Raw genomic sequence first — 15,682 nt, 5'->3', positions numbered from 1 at the left:
AAATGTTTTAAGCATTTTTTAAGAATTTATACATTTGATTCGTAAAATTTGACTACATGCGCCCACGTACTATTTTGTTAGACGTCTGACCTCAGTCACAGCCACTCAAGCGTGAAAAGTTGCACAGGTCCGGCCTTAAAATTTATTTGGATTTAAAACTTTATTATTAGGGATTTTTGGGTTTAGTTTTATTAAGTTAGAAATTCAGGATAGTTGATAGCAAGATAATATTTAATTTAACTATAAGATTTAAGTACGTAAGATGAGTTTAACCAAAAATTTTAATTTAATAAGTTTAGTTTTTAGCGCCATCAAATTAGTTTATAATAAGTGATGAGAGAATAGGTGGTAAGAATTACTTAGGCCCATTTATTCTGTGGATTAAGGCATACAATATTTACTTTTTGACACAAAAGGGTAAAATGTTTTGGTTTGTCTTCAAATTTTATATATTTCATTTTTTTGGGTATTGAGATTTATTTTTACTTGGTTGTGATTAGTAATAGGGATTTTGGTTACCATATTCAAGGTCCTTTATTATTGTGAAATTTTAGTATTTTTATTTTACCTATTAATATTACATGAAAACCCCCATCTCTATATTTAGTACCAGCTTCTTTTGATAGGAAGTAATTATGTAGTCAGAAAAGTGAAAGTATATTTTTTAAAATAAACTTTTACCTTAAAAATCATCTAGCTGTCTATATTTTATGCATGTAAAAGACACAAGTTTTACTTATTAAAATACACACTTTAGATCCTGAATGTAATATTTATTAATTTGTTTGCCTCATATTTAGTTATTGTGCATATTAGGAGAGATTAGATGAAAATTAACAAAAATAAATGCTTATACTAAAAACTAAAAATCTTATGCATAAGATTTATAATACCACTACATTTATGATAACACTACATTTTAAGTATACTGGATCCTAAAACTACAGTGAGGATACTAAATACTTTTATAAATTTAACCACTCTTTCGAATCTAGCCCAAAGAGTTAATACAATTTTCTAAATTCTGTTTTTTTGCCTTTGTTCTTTAGCAGTTTCTTCCATTAAGGAAGGAAACGTTTTCTCTATTGCCTCTATGGATTCCAACTTCATTTCGCACATCAGCATATGGATACTAAAGCATTATATTATGTATACTTTATTGTGTGGCTGAAGGACAAACAGGAGCAGTAAGCTGAAAAAAACAAACTTTAAACTAGTTTCATTAATAAAAATAGGGTTTTCTTACTATGGCAAAAAAGGGACATTTTTCCAGAGAATGGAGGAAGAAGCAGTCTTTATTGTATCGCTGAAGGACAACAAAGGCAGTAAGCTGTAAAAAACAACATTTTAAACTTGTTTAATTAATAAAAATATGGTTTTCTTACTATGGCAAAAAATGGACTTTTTTCCAGAGTATGGATGAAGAAGCAGTCTTTATTGTATCGCTAAAGGACAACAGGGGCAGCAAGCTGTAAAAAACAAAATTTTAGACTTGTTTTCTTAATAAAAACAATGTTTTTCTTACCATAGCAAAAAAGGGTTTTTCCCAGAGAATGGATGAAGAAGCAGTCTTTATTGTATCGCTGAAGGACAACAGGGGCAGTAAGCTGTAAAAAACAAAATTTTAAACTTGTTTAATTAATAAAAATATGGTTTTCTTACTATGGCAAAAAAGGGACTTTTTTCCAGAGTATGGATGAAGCAGCAGTCTTTATTGTATCGCTGAAGGACAACAGGGGCAGTAAGCTGTAAAAAACAAAATTTTAAACTTGTTTAATTGATAAAAATATGGTTATATAACCTGATAATTCCATTACAGCAGCTCTTAAGCTTAAAAAGAGAAATGTTTGTCCCTTGCCGATAAGGTGTCCTTAACCATCTATATGGTCAGGACCTCATTGTTTTTGTATTTAGAATACACACCTTGCCTTGGCAATTTGGCAATATCCGTTGTGAATATCCGCAATACAATCGTTTGTGAACTGAGGATCATTCCTTAGATTGTTATAGACATTTAGATAAATTTGTTTGGCGTCTGTACTTAAACAATTACGTTTTAAAACTGCTTGATTTCCCCTGTAGCTTTTACTTCCTTTGCTTCTTTTTGCTTTCTCAACACTAGAAAATGAACTATCAGAACTATGTAAGTCTAAATCACTGTCCAGATCACTCTTATTGTTTTCATCACAAATGTTATTGTCTTTCTTGTGCACTCACGGTCTCCATAAGCCTCCATAAACTGGCTTAAATTGTTAAAATGTGTTAAAATGGCTTAAATGTTTCGAAACATTTAAGGTCTTTAGGTATAATGCTAAAACAAATCCACAAACACAAATAAATAACACACTTCCTCACAGTAAAAACTGCAAAAAAATTAGACGAATACAGGCCAAATTCTAAATTCTTTACTTTCATAAACGTGTAAAAAGCAAAACCGGCAAAACCCATCAAATAATAATAACCTCACATGGCCCCCCTCCCAACTATTAAAGGTGGTAGACCCATCCAACAACTATTTTAAAGGTGATAGATCCATCCTTAAAGTATCCTTAAAGATCTCTTTAAAAACACGTCGAAAATAATACAAAAGCAGCCCAAAAATTTATTTGGGTACGGCCCCGCAATTCTCAAAATCAGTGGGATAGAGAGAGATACACAATCACTTGCACAGCCTAAAGTAGGAATCGCCAGAACGCAGGTGTTTTATCTTTGTTTAATAGACTGGTTAAAAAGAACTGACAAGTCTGTGAGTGCTGGAAGTGTTTAAGATATTTTGTAAGATCCTTGGATTTTAGTCCGCGGTCAATTTTTTTATATTATTTTTTTCTAAAAATGGACATTTTGGAAAGAAAAATTAAAAATAGTATAAAACATGGGGTTTTACGTATAATGATTTCATAGATAAACAATATAAAATTTTGCCATTTAAACATGTATATCATGCGACAATAAATACGACATAGGCGCACTGACTAGTTAGTGCGGCATCTGCGACACATCAAAGATTCTAATAGATCTCTGAACTGGACTTTACCACCTGTTTCTACCCATTCAAAGTTCGCAATGCTTAAATTCAACATGCGCGTCCATCACGAACGCATATTCCAACTTACTAGTACTTAACTCTATTATAGTTAATATTATAGTTATTAATATAGTAGTTATTCGATATACTTAAACTTGCAAAAGTTATTTTAAGCATCTGGCACGTCATATAATTTGAGTTTGTTTTGCACTTTGTTTTTACGCTCATGAAGTAATGGATGTGGGGCATAATAATTCAATGGGTATAAATGCTTGTGATCTGTATCTCTAACGACTTCAGAATAATTTAATGGGCATATTTTTGTTTTATACCGTTAAGGGAAAACCGTATATGGTTAAAAAATGTTTTTGTCAAAAATATAAGGATTTTTATTGACACCATTTTTAGATCGGGATTTTTCATTATCGCATTAGATGTATTAAATGAAGATGACTTTGGGAAATTTGAAGGTACACGAGGCATATGGACTTTTATTTGTTACATAAATGGATGATCGATTGTCTTCCAAGTTGCTTTTTTTTTATATAAAAATATACGAGAAACCTATCCCAGATGGCACAAACACATTGTATGCATAGGTCCAGATGAAAATCTTATTGGCATTTTCACATCTGCCAAGAATATCTCATATCTCATTTGGCATATTCAAAGGATATCCAAGGTCATCATAAACTGTGTCAGCAACACCTTTTTATCTTCTATAATATATCTTTTGACAGTATCATTATTTAAAAAATAAAAAACATCAATATAGGTAACTAATTAAATCAGAAGATACAATTTACAAATAAATAGTAAAAACAGTGAACCAGATAAGTTCTTGCAGAGTTAATCCTTGAAGTATGATAAAGTCATAATGAAGGCAGACTTTAGCTAAATAAATGGCCACCACATCTTCAACTGATTTTCAATGCTTATCTTAAGTTTTGGTTTTGCTTGCAGAATCTAAAAAAACCTATTACGAGTATTATCATTTTAAAATGAATGTAGACTTTTATTTTAGAACCTAGTCTTCGATAATTTTTGGAGGTTTGCTAAGCTTGAATATCTTTATTATGTAATGGTCTCTAGAAAATAACTATTATCACTCCAACAGCAAAAATTAATGTTGCTATGTTTTTTTACTTCCTGGATAAATTATTTTCATTCTTATAAACAATATAAGATAAAAAGAAATTAGATTAGGTAGTCACAGCTCTTGCGAATATGTTTTTAGATTACGAAGCCTTAAATAGATGTTTAAATATTTCACTCACAAGCTTTTAAGTAACGGGCATTTTTATAACTTGAAAGTACAACGAAAGAAAACTTTTAAAGAAAAAGTAAAAAACACGCATATGTATATAAATAAGAATAACGTATATAGTATTGGCAGAATGTATCTCAGATGTAATATTTGGAATGTCTATTCTTTTATTTAGATGTATTGGAACATAATCGTGTCATTTTTCTTTTTGGCTCATTCCCATATATTGAATACAACATGAAATTAATAAAGTACTGAATAATACAAATTCAAGTATCGGAAACATCGGTTTATCGAGGTATCATTAAAATACAGCATCGGTAATGAGTTACTTATTTTATTGGGTATTACGTCACTTATAGCAAAAATCAATTTAGAAATTTTTATCTCACACGCTCAAAAATTGAAAAGAAGAAGAAAATAGACTTATTCATGTATTTAAAAGAAATAAAATGAACTGAAATCTGTAATGCTACCGTTCGATATACTTAATTTCTTTTAAGTTCAATAACTTTTAAATACAATAATTTACTTAGGTTATTATGTTATATTTATTTACTTATTTTTAATTTAATTTAATTTTACTTTAATTACTTTGATAACGGTAGTAGATATAACTTAAACTAACAGAAACATTGGTTCAAATTAAGTATTTTTTAAAAAGTAAGTCTTTTTAACATAGTATAGGTAGTTATTTTTAACATTTTTCTATTTTAATATTCATAATAAAGTTAGGTACAATATTGAAAAGAAGAAACGAGCTCAGAGATTGATAGATTAAACCTCAGCTCCTAGGTATATAAAAAATCTATTATACCTTAAGTAAATTATTGTATTTAAAACTTATTGAACTTAAATTAAATTAAGTATATCGAACGGTATATTTACAGATTTGAGTTTATATTTCTTTTAAATACGTAAATAAGTCTTTTCCTTCTTCTTTTCAATTTTTGAGCGTGTGAGATAAAAATTTCTATTTTGATTTTTGCTATAAGTGACGTAATACTCAATAAAATAAGTAATTCATTATGAATTCGTCACAACAATAAAGATTTTACAGCATCGGTACTTAGGAATTTATGTGCATTCCTAAGATAAAATGGCAGTGGCGGACCAAAAGTTCTGCAGCGAAGTTTTATTTATTTTAAAATTTGCTAAACATCTGTCAGGAATAAAGCTTTTAAGTATTCAGTATTTGGCATATTTGTAATCGGTATTAGACATATTGCAATATAATTCGTCAGATGAAATATAAGTGACATATTCCATGGATATTGGATGCCGTCTGGGCAATCTCATAGATAAAGTCATTGTTTACATATTGAGTAGGAATTGGAGGAAGAAAATAGTATTGGTCACTTTTTACCTGGATGATAGATGTTGCTATATGAAACTCAAGGTATAAGAAAAATAACAACTAATTGTTCATGTATACCTGAAGAAATGTGGTGTGCCATACACCAAAACCTCATGGTGAATACGTCTGAGCACACGTGTCCTTTCTAAAGTTAGGTAGTTACAAGAAATTACTTTAGTTCCTGCCAAAGAGTTAAATGTTCGTTCAGACAAATGATGTCAGAAATGTGACTTTATTTTTTGCATCTGCTTTGTCTCATAGCCATACTAAATGATATTTAGAAGTTTTTGTGAGATAAATTTAACCCCACGTACAAAAATAAAATAATAATATATATTTCTTATCTTTTATTATATTAATTACATATTTCTTAATCTGCATGATAAAATACATCATTTCATATCATTACCTAAATAACTATAATAACTCATTTTTTTCAAAAAATTCTATTTCGCAAAAGAAAAATTAATTTGACCGGATCTTTTTTTAATTTTTGGAAATATAAAAAAAATAAGTCGTGCATTTTCTGAATAGGCGGTAGTAATTTCTAATTGAATTTTTTTAGTTATGGTTGTTCTTGGATTTATTTTATTTTGTGTGTGTTTTAAGTTTTGTTATAGAAGTATTATTTGTTTATTTGGGTTTTGCAGAAGAATATATTTAAATATTTACTATGTTTTTGTTCTAGAATTTAAAATAAATTAAAAAATATAGTGTTCTCGAATATCTCTAGGTATTAATATTTTTTAATAAAAAAACTATATCAGATTTTTATTGAATTGTTTGAAATTAATTTAAATTAAGAATTTTACAATAATTTTAGAAAATTTAAGATTAAAATATGCGTTTCATTAAAATTTGGTTAATGGGCATTATAGCGCACTATAATGTAGGCGCACTTATAGTGTAAACATAAAAATATGCGTATCCGTAAAACGCTAGAATGGTAATTTTTACACGAGGAAACGTAATTTTACAAATAGAAAGAGGCGAAACATTATGTGCCCCCCAGAAAAACACATTTAACTTGATTAAGTTTTAAAATCGCAATTTGTTCACGGTATTCATTTTAGTTCCAATCAAGCTGCTGCACGGAATCAAGGTTATTACGTTTAAGGTCGAATTATTTCGTGTTTTTTTTTTGAAAGTAAAAGCTGAGGATGGGTAAGTATGCTCTTATACCCTAAAGAAGTGAATATTTGTTTAAAGAAAATGTTGAAAATGTTATGGTCGAATAAACAGAAAGTTCTCGAAGAATCTTTGAAGAAGTCGATGGTACTATAAGAAATATTGCTAGACAGCAAACTTTACGTAGAAAACATTTATCAAGCCTCATTATTTCTTAGAAAGATATGACGTCTATGAATCGAAGTAGTTAATATGATTTTTAACTCGTCTAGCAACTTAATTTTAAATAAAGAGGTCCTGATATTTTCAAAGTTGAAGCGATATTTAAATATTTTATGTTGTAGGATTTTTGTATGTAAATTTAGAAAAATAATTATAAATTGTCATTTGTAAACACAAATAAGTGTTAAGTGATTTTGTCTGAAAAGAAAATATCCGTCACACGGACAAAAAACAAATATTCAAAACTTTTCTTGAGAGATTGGTGGTTTGTCCCAGTAATACTTCTATATGGTTATAGAGTTTACTAGACATCCAAAAACAAAAAAGTATAAGCCTCTTTTTTATCACACTGTATAAATTCAACAATTTCTAACTTGTTATGTCTAGCAAAAGGATTTTTTTGAATCCCACCAGTTGTCTTAGAAATTCTGTCGCTATTGATGTGTCCGACCCTGCATAAATAAACTGCATATTGGTCAAGGTATAAAAACAATTATTATGTTATTTTGCAAGGGTGATCTTATCAGATTTATAGCATTACGATTAGCAAAATAATAATTTATATGTCCTAATTTATGCTTGCTGCTTTTTTATATAATATAGGGTGAATGGAAAAAGCAATTTTTTATGTTAATTATCTCAATCTCTCATAAAATTTAAATAAAAGTTAAATCTCTCATGTCTTGAGGACCATATTTCTTTTCTAAAAGTATTTTTTAACACTAATCTAATATAAACAGTTTGTACTGTATATAACATAATATTATTTTATTTTTATTGCCACCTGCTTCGCCTATTTTTTATTTGACCTATAATGTTCTGTTGTATAATTATATCAAGTAATTAATAAAAATAATGGAAAGGTATATTTTATTTAACTTATTAACTAATAACTGGTAAATCCCACATTTAATACCTGCAAGCTGGTTTGTTACCAAGAACGCTTAAGTAAGATCAATTGCAATAACCGCAAAAATAATACAATATTATGTAACTGATGATGTTGTTTGTTGTTATGAATATAGTTCTTACATATAAATAATGTAGTTTTAGGTAATACATGATGAAAAACATTTAAAATAAGAAATAAATTCACTACTTATTAAAAGAACTTATAAGCATTTAAATGTAATTTAATAAATAAAATCTTCTTTTTTATAGAGAATTTCTACGCTCTACTGTTCATTGGACTAATATGCATTTCTGGCGTCATATCAGCTGATGGTAAGAGAATAGAGAATGTATTATCTATGTCATATTAGGGGTTAATTGTTACCCTAATAAATTCTAAAACATAAGCTAAAATACACCAGGTATTTCTACTTATTTCCCTTTACCTATTCGCATCTATAGCTTAAAAACTTTGTTACAAATAAAAGCCATAAGAAACGTTGTCACCTCTTTTCTCTTTAAATAATGTGGCACTCACAAATCATCAAAATTAATAACTTTATTAAATAATCCAGTTCCCGTTGCTAAAAACCAGGCATCTGATTTAATAAAGCTTATTTCGGGGCGCGACTTTGATTTAAAGAATAACCAGAACGAGCCAGTCTAGTATTTGTAACTGTATTTTCTAGATATAACAGGTGAACTTAATATCGCCTGAGCTTGAATTATAATATTTATATTCTTATTATTTTTACCAAAAAAAATTATTTTTTAGCTGATTGCCCATTATCCAACAAAATGACATCTTGTTCACCCAAATGCAAAGATGATTCCGAATGCCACGGCAAGAAATGTTGTCCAAATATTTGTAATGCTAGATCATGTGTCCCGGATCATTTAAAGTATGCCACTGCGGGTGGTGATGGATATAAGCAAAATTCTAGTAAGTTTTATAGAAAGAAATATTATAGATTTTTTGTTCCTTTAATGATGAAAAAATAACCATGTATATCATTTTTAGAAACTGCCACGGGTACCTACTGTGGAAACGTAAAATGTAGTTCATTTGAAAAGTGTGAGTTTGACAGAGCTTCTAAAAGATCAAAGTGTGTACGTCAATAGAATTAAAAAAATGTTTTATATTATAAGCTTATCTTTAATAAAGACCATTTTGCATCTTTTACCTTATTTCAAAATGTTATGAATCAATAATATTAAGTAACATATAAGTACTTAGTCTCTAGATTATCATATTTTGGCTATACAATTTCATATGTATATTTTTACCAAAAAAAAAACAAATTTAATAATTTAATTTGGTAAAAAGAATAAAATCGTTCATATACATAAAAAAAATAAAGTCTTTACCTCAATCGTAAAAACTTAATAAATTACACAAGTTTCACAAATGTTATGTACTAAGCTTCGATCCCAGAGTTCGCGACATTTTTTCTAGACGCTTCTGGTGCTGCTCCCAGGCTTTTTTCTCTCGTTCCAGTCTCTTTTGCTCTCTAAGTACTTTTTGAGCTTCTTGGTCTAAGAGATTTTCTCCCTCCCAGCCGCTGCTTTCCGACCATTCTTCTAATTCACTTGAAGGCTAAATAAACAATGAAGTTTTAATAGCGTACTTTTAAAGTTTTGTTATACAAATATTGTCATAATTAAAATAATTATATTAATAGTAAATCTTGTATCATAGGTAGGGTCACAGTATAAGCTTTGGCTCAATTCTCTACTACTGTGTGATCTAGATATAGCCTCTGACGGCATATCCTCCTTTTGTCAGAAACTATTGAACTCAAATGGTACTTAGTAGGCTCAGTAATAAAATCAAACTTAAGGCTAATATATTAATTCTAATTTGCATAAAATAAAATTTAATTGCAAAATAAAGGTCCTACGTTTTTTTCCTTTTTTAATAAATGCTTGTCATTTTATTTGTACATTATTTGTTAAGGCTCTGACCATCTTGAAAACACTGCTTCCGTCTTCCAGAAAATCTTTGGCCTATTTGTCTTGTAATTATAGTTCTGGCTTTGCCTTTTCTGCAGTGACTTATACTTAGGTGAACAAGAATTTGTGTAGGGGACCCATTTGATTTCATAAAAACTTGAATATTTCTTCCGTATCAAAATTGATTAACTTATCTATCACAAAGGGTATTTTTCCTGTTTATCTTAAAGTTGTAAAAGTCATACCGATACATATAAAAAGGATCTAAGACGGACTCCGATTATCTGCCAATTTTTTTTGTCCAAATTTTTGGTAAAATCTTTGAGACTTTACTGAAAAGTCAAATGTAAGATTGACTTTGAATGACTTATATAGAATTTTGTTTGTAAGTTTAAATACAATAAGTTACTACAGTATACAGTAAGTTAAGATACATTAAAACTGTTAATTTGCAGTGCAGTCTCTTATTTTTAGCTCTCACTTCCACAATTTCTTGGCTTCCACCTACACTTAAAAACATGTTCGCTTCGATTCATTGAAGTTCATTATTTGCGGATTAATAGTTATTTATAAGAATTATTGAAATGTAATATTCAACATCATTAAATACAAAGTGTCCCATAACTTAGTAGACATAGCCTAACAGCATATTCTGTGGTTGAAAAAATTACGATTTAACCAAATTTGTCTAGTCTGAAAATTATAATAACCGAGATACAGGATGTTTAAGTTTTACTTTTATTATCATTATTTATTAGTAATTCATGCAAAAAAAAACATCAGCCCAAAATTTGGTAATAGAGGGTTTTTAGTGTCGAGAAATTCAAATTCAATTTTAATTTATGTGTAAGTCCTAGAGGGCGCTCTCGGAGACACTCTCGATTAGATAAAAACGCCTACCACTTTTTTGTGCCTTGGATTTTTCATAGACATCTTAAAATTTCAATCAATATTACTCAAGGAAGGAATACCCTAATCCAGTCGAGAGCAACCGTTTTTTGAGATAATAATTTTGAATGTTTCCATTTTTGATTTTATTCAATTAATGAATAGTATGGAAATAAGGTGTTATAGCTATAGTCATGTATTTTGTAAAGACATGATACTTTCTTTAATTGTCAAGTATGTGTTGCATACAATTTTTTACAAAATAAATAATATTATTAAAGTTACAATTTACAAATACCCCTGCTATCCGCATGCTCTACTGTACATTGATCAGACCTTTGTTGGAGTATGCCTCCTCAGTCTGGAGTCCTCATTATGCCTGCTATATTCACAGGTGGAACAGGTGCAACGGAGAATGCTGAAATACCTGGCATTTAAATCCAAAATTGATCCTGTTGACAACTACCATTATGATTACAGGGTTCTGTATGAGCTGTTTTGTCTTCCTCCTCTTGTTGTTCGTCGGGAACAACGGGATTTAAAAAATTTGTATAACCTTCTGACTGCTTCTGTAGATTCACCAGACCTGCTATATTCAATAGTTCTAGCAATACCTACGAGAAATACAAGGTCAAACAGCCTTTTCTACCAACCTTTCTGTAGAACAAACATCAAGTACAATAGCTTTATTGCTAGATCAGCCAGGCTTGCAAATAATAGTACATCTCTGAACATAGATTTCAACATAAGTCCAAGGCGCTTTGCTAAGTTTGTTGAGGATTTTCATGTGTGACTTTGTATATTGTTGTGGGGTTTTTGCTATTCTGTTTAATTGTGTGTACATACTATTCATACTTCATACTATTGTGTGCTGGTTTAAACCAATTTTGGAGGTGATAATTGGGTTCAAGGGAGTGAAAATTGAATTTAATTAATTTTATTGTGTTCTTTTGTTGTATATTTTTTAAGTTCTCCTGTTGCCATTATTTATTAATCCTGTTTTATTCTATGACTGTGATAGTGATGGGTTGTGAATATCAAATGATAATTATATAAAATAATACTAAGTATAAATTGTTTGAGGTTATAAATTATTGTTATTGTAAATTATGCTATTTCTGTAAAAATGGGTAATGCCCGTAAATAAATAAATAAAAAAAATAAAATAAATTAATTATAATATGATTACATAGAAGAATATGGAACAAGAACAAAACGCTAATATCAACAGCAATGGAAATTATAATGTTTTTATCTTACAATAAGCGCTGAAGTTGGTCTTCGTTAACTTCTATAATATAGCTATCCGTTTATCGAAAGACTGACTCCTTGATATTAAAGAATATGTTGTTTTGAAGTAATTCTGCTGCATTCTGCTTTTTTTCCCATGTCTCCTCCGAGTATTGATTGTGTCTTGATAAATACCTGATTTCATGTATCTCTGTAATTGCAAGGGGAGATGTTCCAAAAGCTCGATCAGCTTATTTCGTAAAAGATCTAAAAAGAGTTCGCCGTTTAAATTCGGTGGTAACTCTATCGGTCTCGGAAACTAATTACCAATAGTAGCACGACAAATATTTATTTTGTTTTTGAAAGTGTTGACATTAGGATGCTTTCTATTTGGAAACATATCCACATATCGGCGTGCTCTTCGTGCGCTTAAATTTTCTTGGGCACATACGCATATATGATGCCTCGCATTTCTATGTTAGAAAAAACATTGTATCGAGGCATTATCGCCTTTCAAAAGAAATTTTTGGCTAAGAAATTTTCTATTTTTTAACTGGTTGTTATTAGGCACCAAACGTTTGACAGAAATAATATTTGATATCGCCATAACGCGGTCTCTACATTAATTTGTTTCTATCAAAGTCTGCTATAAAAATATTGAAAACTTTACGTGTATCCAAAGGCACAGTTTCAATCGCTTTGAGCAACTCCACAAAGATATAACTTTTTAGAGTAATAGTAATTGAAAAGCTGAGATTTTGTGCCCTCTGGGATGTACACAAAAATTACCATTGAATTTGAATTTCTCGCCCCCAAAAAACCCTTACTACCAAATTTTGTGGTGATAAGGTACTTTTGAAAAATAATTAAACTTATTAATAAACTTATTAAAAAATAATGAAGATAAAATTAAAACTTCAACACCCTGTATCTTGGTTATTATCGTTTTTCAGACTAGAATTTGATTAAATTGTAATATTTTTGAGAGAAGAATATGCCATTGCTCTGTGTGGACGAAATATGGGCCATCCTGCATACATAATTAACACATATATTTCATGATTATAGTTCTATTCACTTGAAGAAATTATGGATGTTTGTGTAGGAGCCCGTAAATTTTTATACCTGGCCCGATTTTTCTCTCGGCGGCCATGGACGGAATACTCAACGGACACAGCAGTCAGGAATCTACGTGTCAAGATACTGGAGGCTTTTGAGTGCAGTGTCCACTCTCAGGCAATATTTTATGATTTGTCAAATTCTTTTGATTCTGTTGAGCATAGTATACTTTTTTAAAAGCTCATCTGTTATATCTCTTAACAGACAGGAGTCAATATGTTCATTTTGAAAGTGATAGGTCCTAGAGAGTGGTAGTCCCACATAACATGCTGAAGGCCTCTACTCTTGATCCCATTCTCTTTCTCATGTTTGGCAATAATCTTCCCAGCTGTCATTTTGGGTCTATATCATCTTTATGCTGATGATACAACATCTTAGATTTCTCACAGCAGCCTATCCAGCTTGGATATTACAGCTAATCAATTAAGCTTAAATCAGAACAGAACCAAAAAGATAATATTTTCCTTTAGAGATTGTAGTCATGGTCAACAGTCGCTGGATGAAGTTCTAGGTAACCTCAATAAGGTGTCACTCTGGATTTGGGATTGTCCTGGAAGTCTCACACTGAAGAACTCTTATCCAGGATATAAAGATGTATATACCTTATAAGCAATTTATCAACCTCAGTTTCAGCTTGCATGCTGAGGGCTGCATATTTTTACTGTTTCTTTCATTGGGGTCACTCTGCTCAGATATTTAAAATATTTAGCTTACAATGCAGATATAAGAATATGCAGATCTAAGCAAATCTGAACTATAGTGTTGTAGTTTACATTTCAGAAAATAAAGAATTGTTACCCTGGCCTATACCTCCTATTTGTTACGGAGAATAATGCAAAATAACTGCATTAGTAGCATCCCATCAAAAGCTAACAATATTTTTCAGTCAAGTTTTTTAAGGGTTACCAAAGACTATTCTCCACCAGATTAAAAGTTTAAAAGTTAAATATCTGATGCTTTCATCTACACATCTGATATTAGTAAAGATAGCAATATTTAATATGCAATACTCATAATTTGGCATAAACTAAGAAAATTAATTAAAGCCTACTAAGTCACATTAAAAACCTCTATAACACAAAGACATTCCAAGAATATCTCATAAATATTCTGTTCATAAAAGTTCTCCCATTTTTTAGTAAAAATACATGTCATCAAAATAGACATTTCGAGGATATAGTGCTTAAATATTCCCTTAATATCCACAATTGTCATTGTTATTACAATTATAACTTTTTATTCACATAGATATTCACTTTTTTTTCTTTAAATTATAATTTCCTTTTTTGCAAAAGTCTTCATACTTTAAATTGCTAATGAAAAATTAAAAATACTTACAATAATAATATTGTCAGTGTCCTCAACAACATTCAGTCGGCTACTAACATTCCTCTTATTAAAACTATCATTTTTAGATTTAATCAAAACTTTAGTTTGTGTAGTGATTTGGGGTGTCATATCCTCAAAGAAATTTAACTGTTCTTCAGGATTTTCCTCAACATTTTCAGTCATTCTAGCTTTCATAGTTTGCTCGCGATACAGCTCAATGTAGTCTTGCACAGTTCTAGGCTTGTTATCTCTAAAACTATCCTCAGACCATTCGGTCCAAGCTGGGGCCTCACTTTGACCCTCTACACCTGATGTTACGTGCGTTAAAGGCTCAATATCGCTGTAACTGTGCCGTCTTTTTCGTATACAACATAGGGCTCTCCTAAACAGGTTAGGTATTATTAAAAATAAAGCTTTTATTTTAAATAGCAGCCAATTGACAATCATGGCAATGGTAAAAGTGGCGATGTAGCAGCCAATATTAGTGCATATTATCAAGTTGTTGGCCAACAGGTCTTTTTAATTATTGAGAATGTTGACAATAAAGTAAAAATATAATAAAATAAATAAAAAAACTTGGGTTAGGTTTGTTGTCAAACACGGCAAAGTTGACAGATAAGCCGACGATGCCAGCTTTATACAACATTGATATTCAAGATGGGCATATTAGTTTTTAGTTATATACAGGGTGTTACAAAATTCGGTGCAAATATTTTAAGAGCGAATTGTTGGAGTGAAAATAGGACTTTTCTTTCCTATAAACATGTATTCTAAAATGCACTTCCTCAGAGCTAAAGCCCGCGCAAATTGCTTGAAAAAAATTGATGATTTGGAATACTGACTACATGTATGCGTTAAATCTTTTAAAAATTTGCAAGTTCCTGTTTTTTTTTGACTGCTCTTGACATTTTCCATCTCAAGAACGGTGTAAAGGCAGTTTTAGGGAACGAATCCACCCTAATTCGTTTACCATTATTAAGTCCTAAATCTTATGTTTCCGATAATAGATTTGAAAATCTAGAACACCATCTAGTTAGTCTTACTTTGAAACTCACGTTTATTTTGCTAGATGAATATATACATTTTCATATCTATTTAATTAATTGTAACTTATTCTATTTAATAATAGGTCTTAAAAGCTAGGCGGACTAAAAACTAATACTAATAATATGTACAACACAATACTAATACTATTACTGACTGCCGCTTCTCGTAGGTCCTGGGCTGGCAGACCTGGTGTTGGGAGAGGGTGTACTGACCTGGACGGTGGTGG

At 30.2% G+C, this 15,682-nt stretch overlaps 2 protein-coding genes and 2 long non-coding RNA genes across 4 annotated transcripts; 1 reads left to right on the top strand and 3 right to left on the bottom strand.

The window, feature by feature from the left end:
• Window positions 1–911: 911 nt before the first annotated feature.
• LOC126734325 (uncharacterized) lies at window positions 912–3,028 on the bottom strand. The gene is made up of 6 exons (XR_007660022.1): window positions 1,802–3,028; window positions 1,663–1,746; window positions 1,526–1,607; window positions 1,386–1,469; window positions 1,247–1,330; window positions 912–1,192 (listed from the first exon to the last, which is right to left on the bottom strand). It is a non-coding gene; the product is annotated as an uncharacterized LOC126734325 (long non-coding RNA).
• A 3,627-nt stretch (window positions 3,029–6,655) lies between these two features.
• Window positions 6,656–9,078, top strand: LOC126734336 (uncharacterized). The gene is made up of 4 exons (XM_050437910.1): window positions 6,656–6,813; window positions 8,161–8,223; window positions 8,666–8,833; window positions 8,912–9,078. Exons 1-4 carry the CDS (start codon window positions 6,810–6,812, stop codon window positions 9,010–9,012), a joined length of 336 nt encoding a protein of 111 aa, XP_050293867.1. The 5' UTR covers window positions 6,656–6,809; the 3' UTR covers window positions 9,013–9,078.
• LOC126734335 (receptor-binding cancer antigen expressed on SiSo cells) lies at window positions 9,026–15,001 on the bottom strand. The gene is made up of 2 exons (XM_050437908.1): window positions 14,419–15,001; window positions 9,026–9,487 (listed from the first exon to the last, which is right to left on the bottom strand). The coding sequence occupies exons 1-2, from the start codon at window positions 14,854–14,856 to the stop codon at window positions 9,302–9,304; spliced, it is 624 nt and encodes a 207-aa protein (XP_050293865.1). The 5' UTR covers window positions 14,857–15,001; the 3' UTR covers window positions 9,026–9,301.
• On the bottom strand, window positions 11,893–12,661 carry LOC126734337 (uncharacterized). Its single transcript, XR_007660027.1, has 2 exons — window positions 12,289–12,661; window positions 11,893–12,228 (listed from the first exon to the last, which is right to left on the bottom strand). It is a non-coding gene; the product is annotated as an uncharacterized LOC126734337 (long non-coding RNA).
• Window positions 15,002–15,682: the final 681 nt, after the last annotated feature.

The sequence above is a fragment of the Anthonomus grandis genome, chromosome 3, assembly GCF_022605725.1.
Source record: "Anthonomus grandis grandis chromosome 3, icAntGran1.3, whole genome shotgun sequence".
Lineage (NCBI taxonomy): Eukaryota > Metazoa > Arthropoda > Insecta > Coleoptera > Curculionidae > Anthonomus > Anthonomus grandis.
This window is presented reverse-complemented; position numbering and strand designations above follow the sequence as displayed.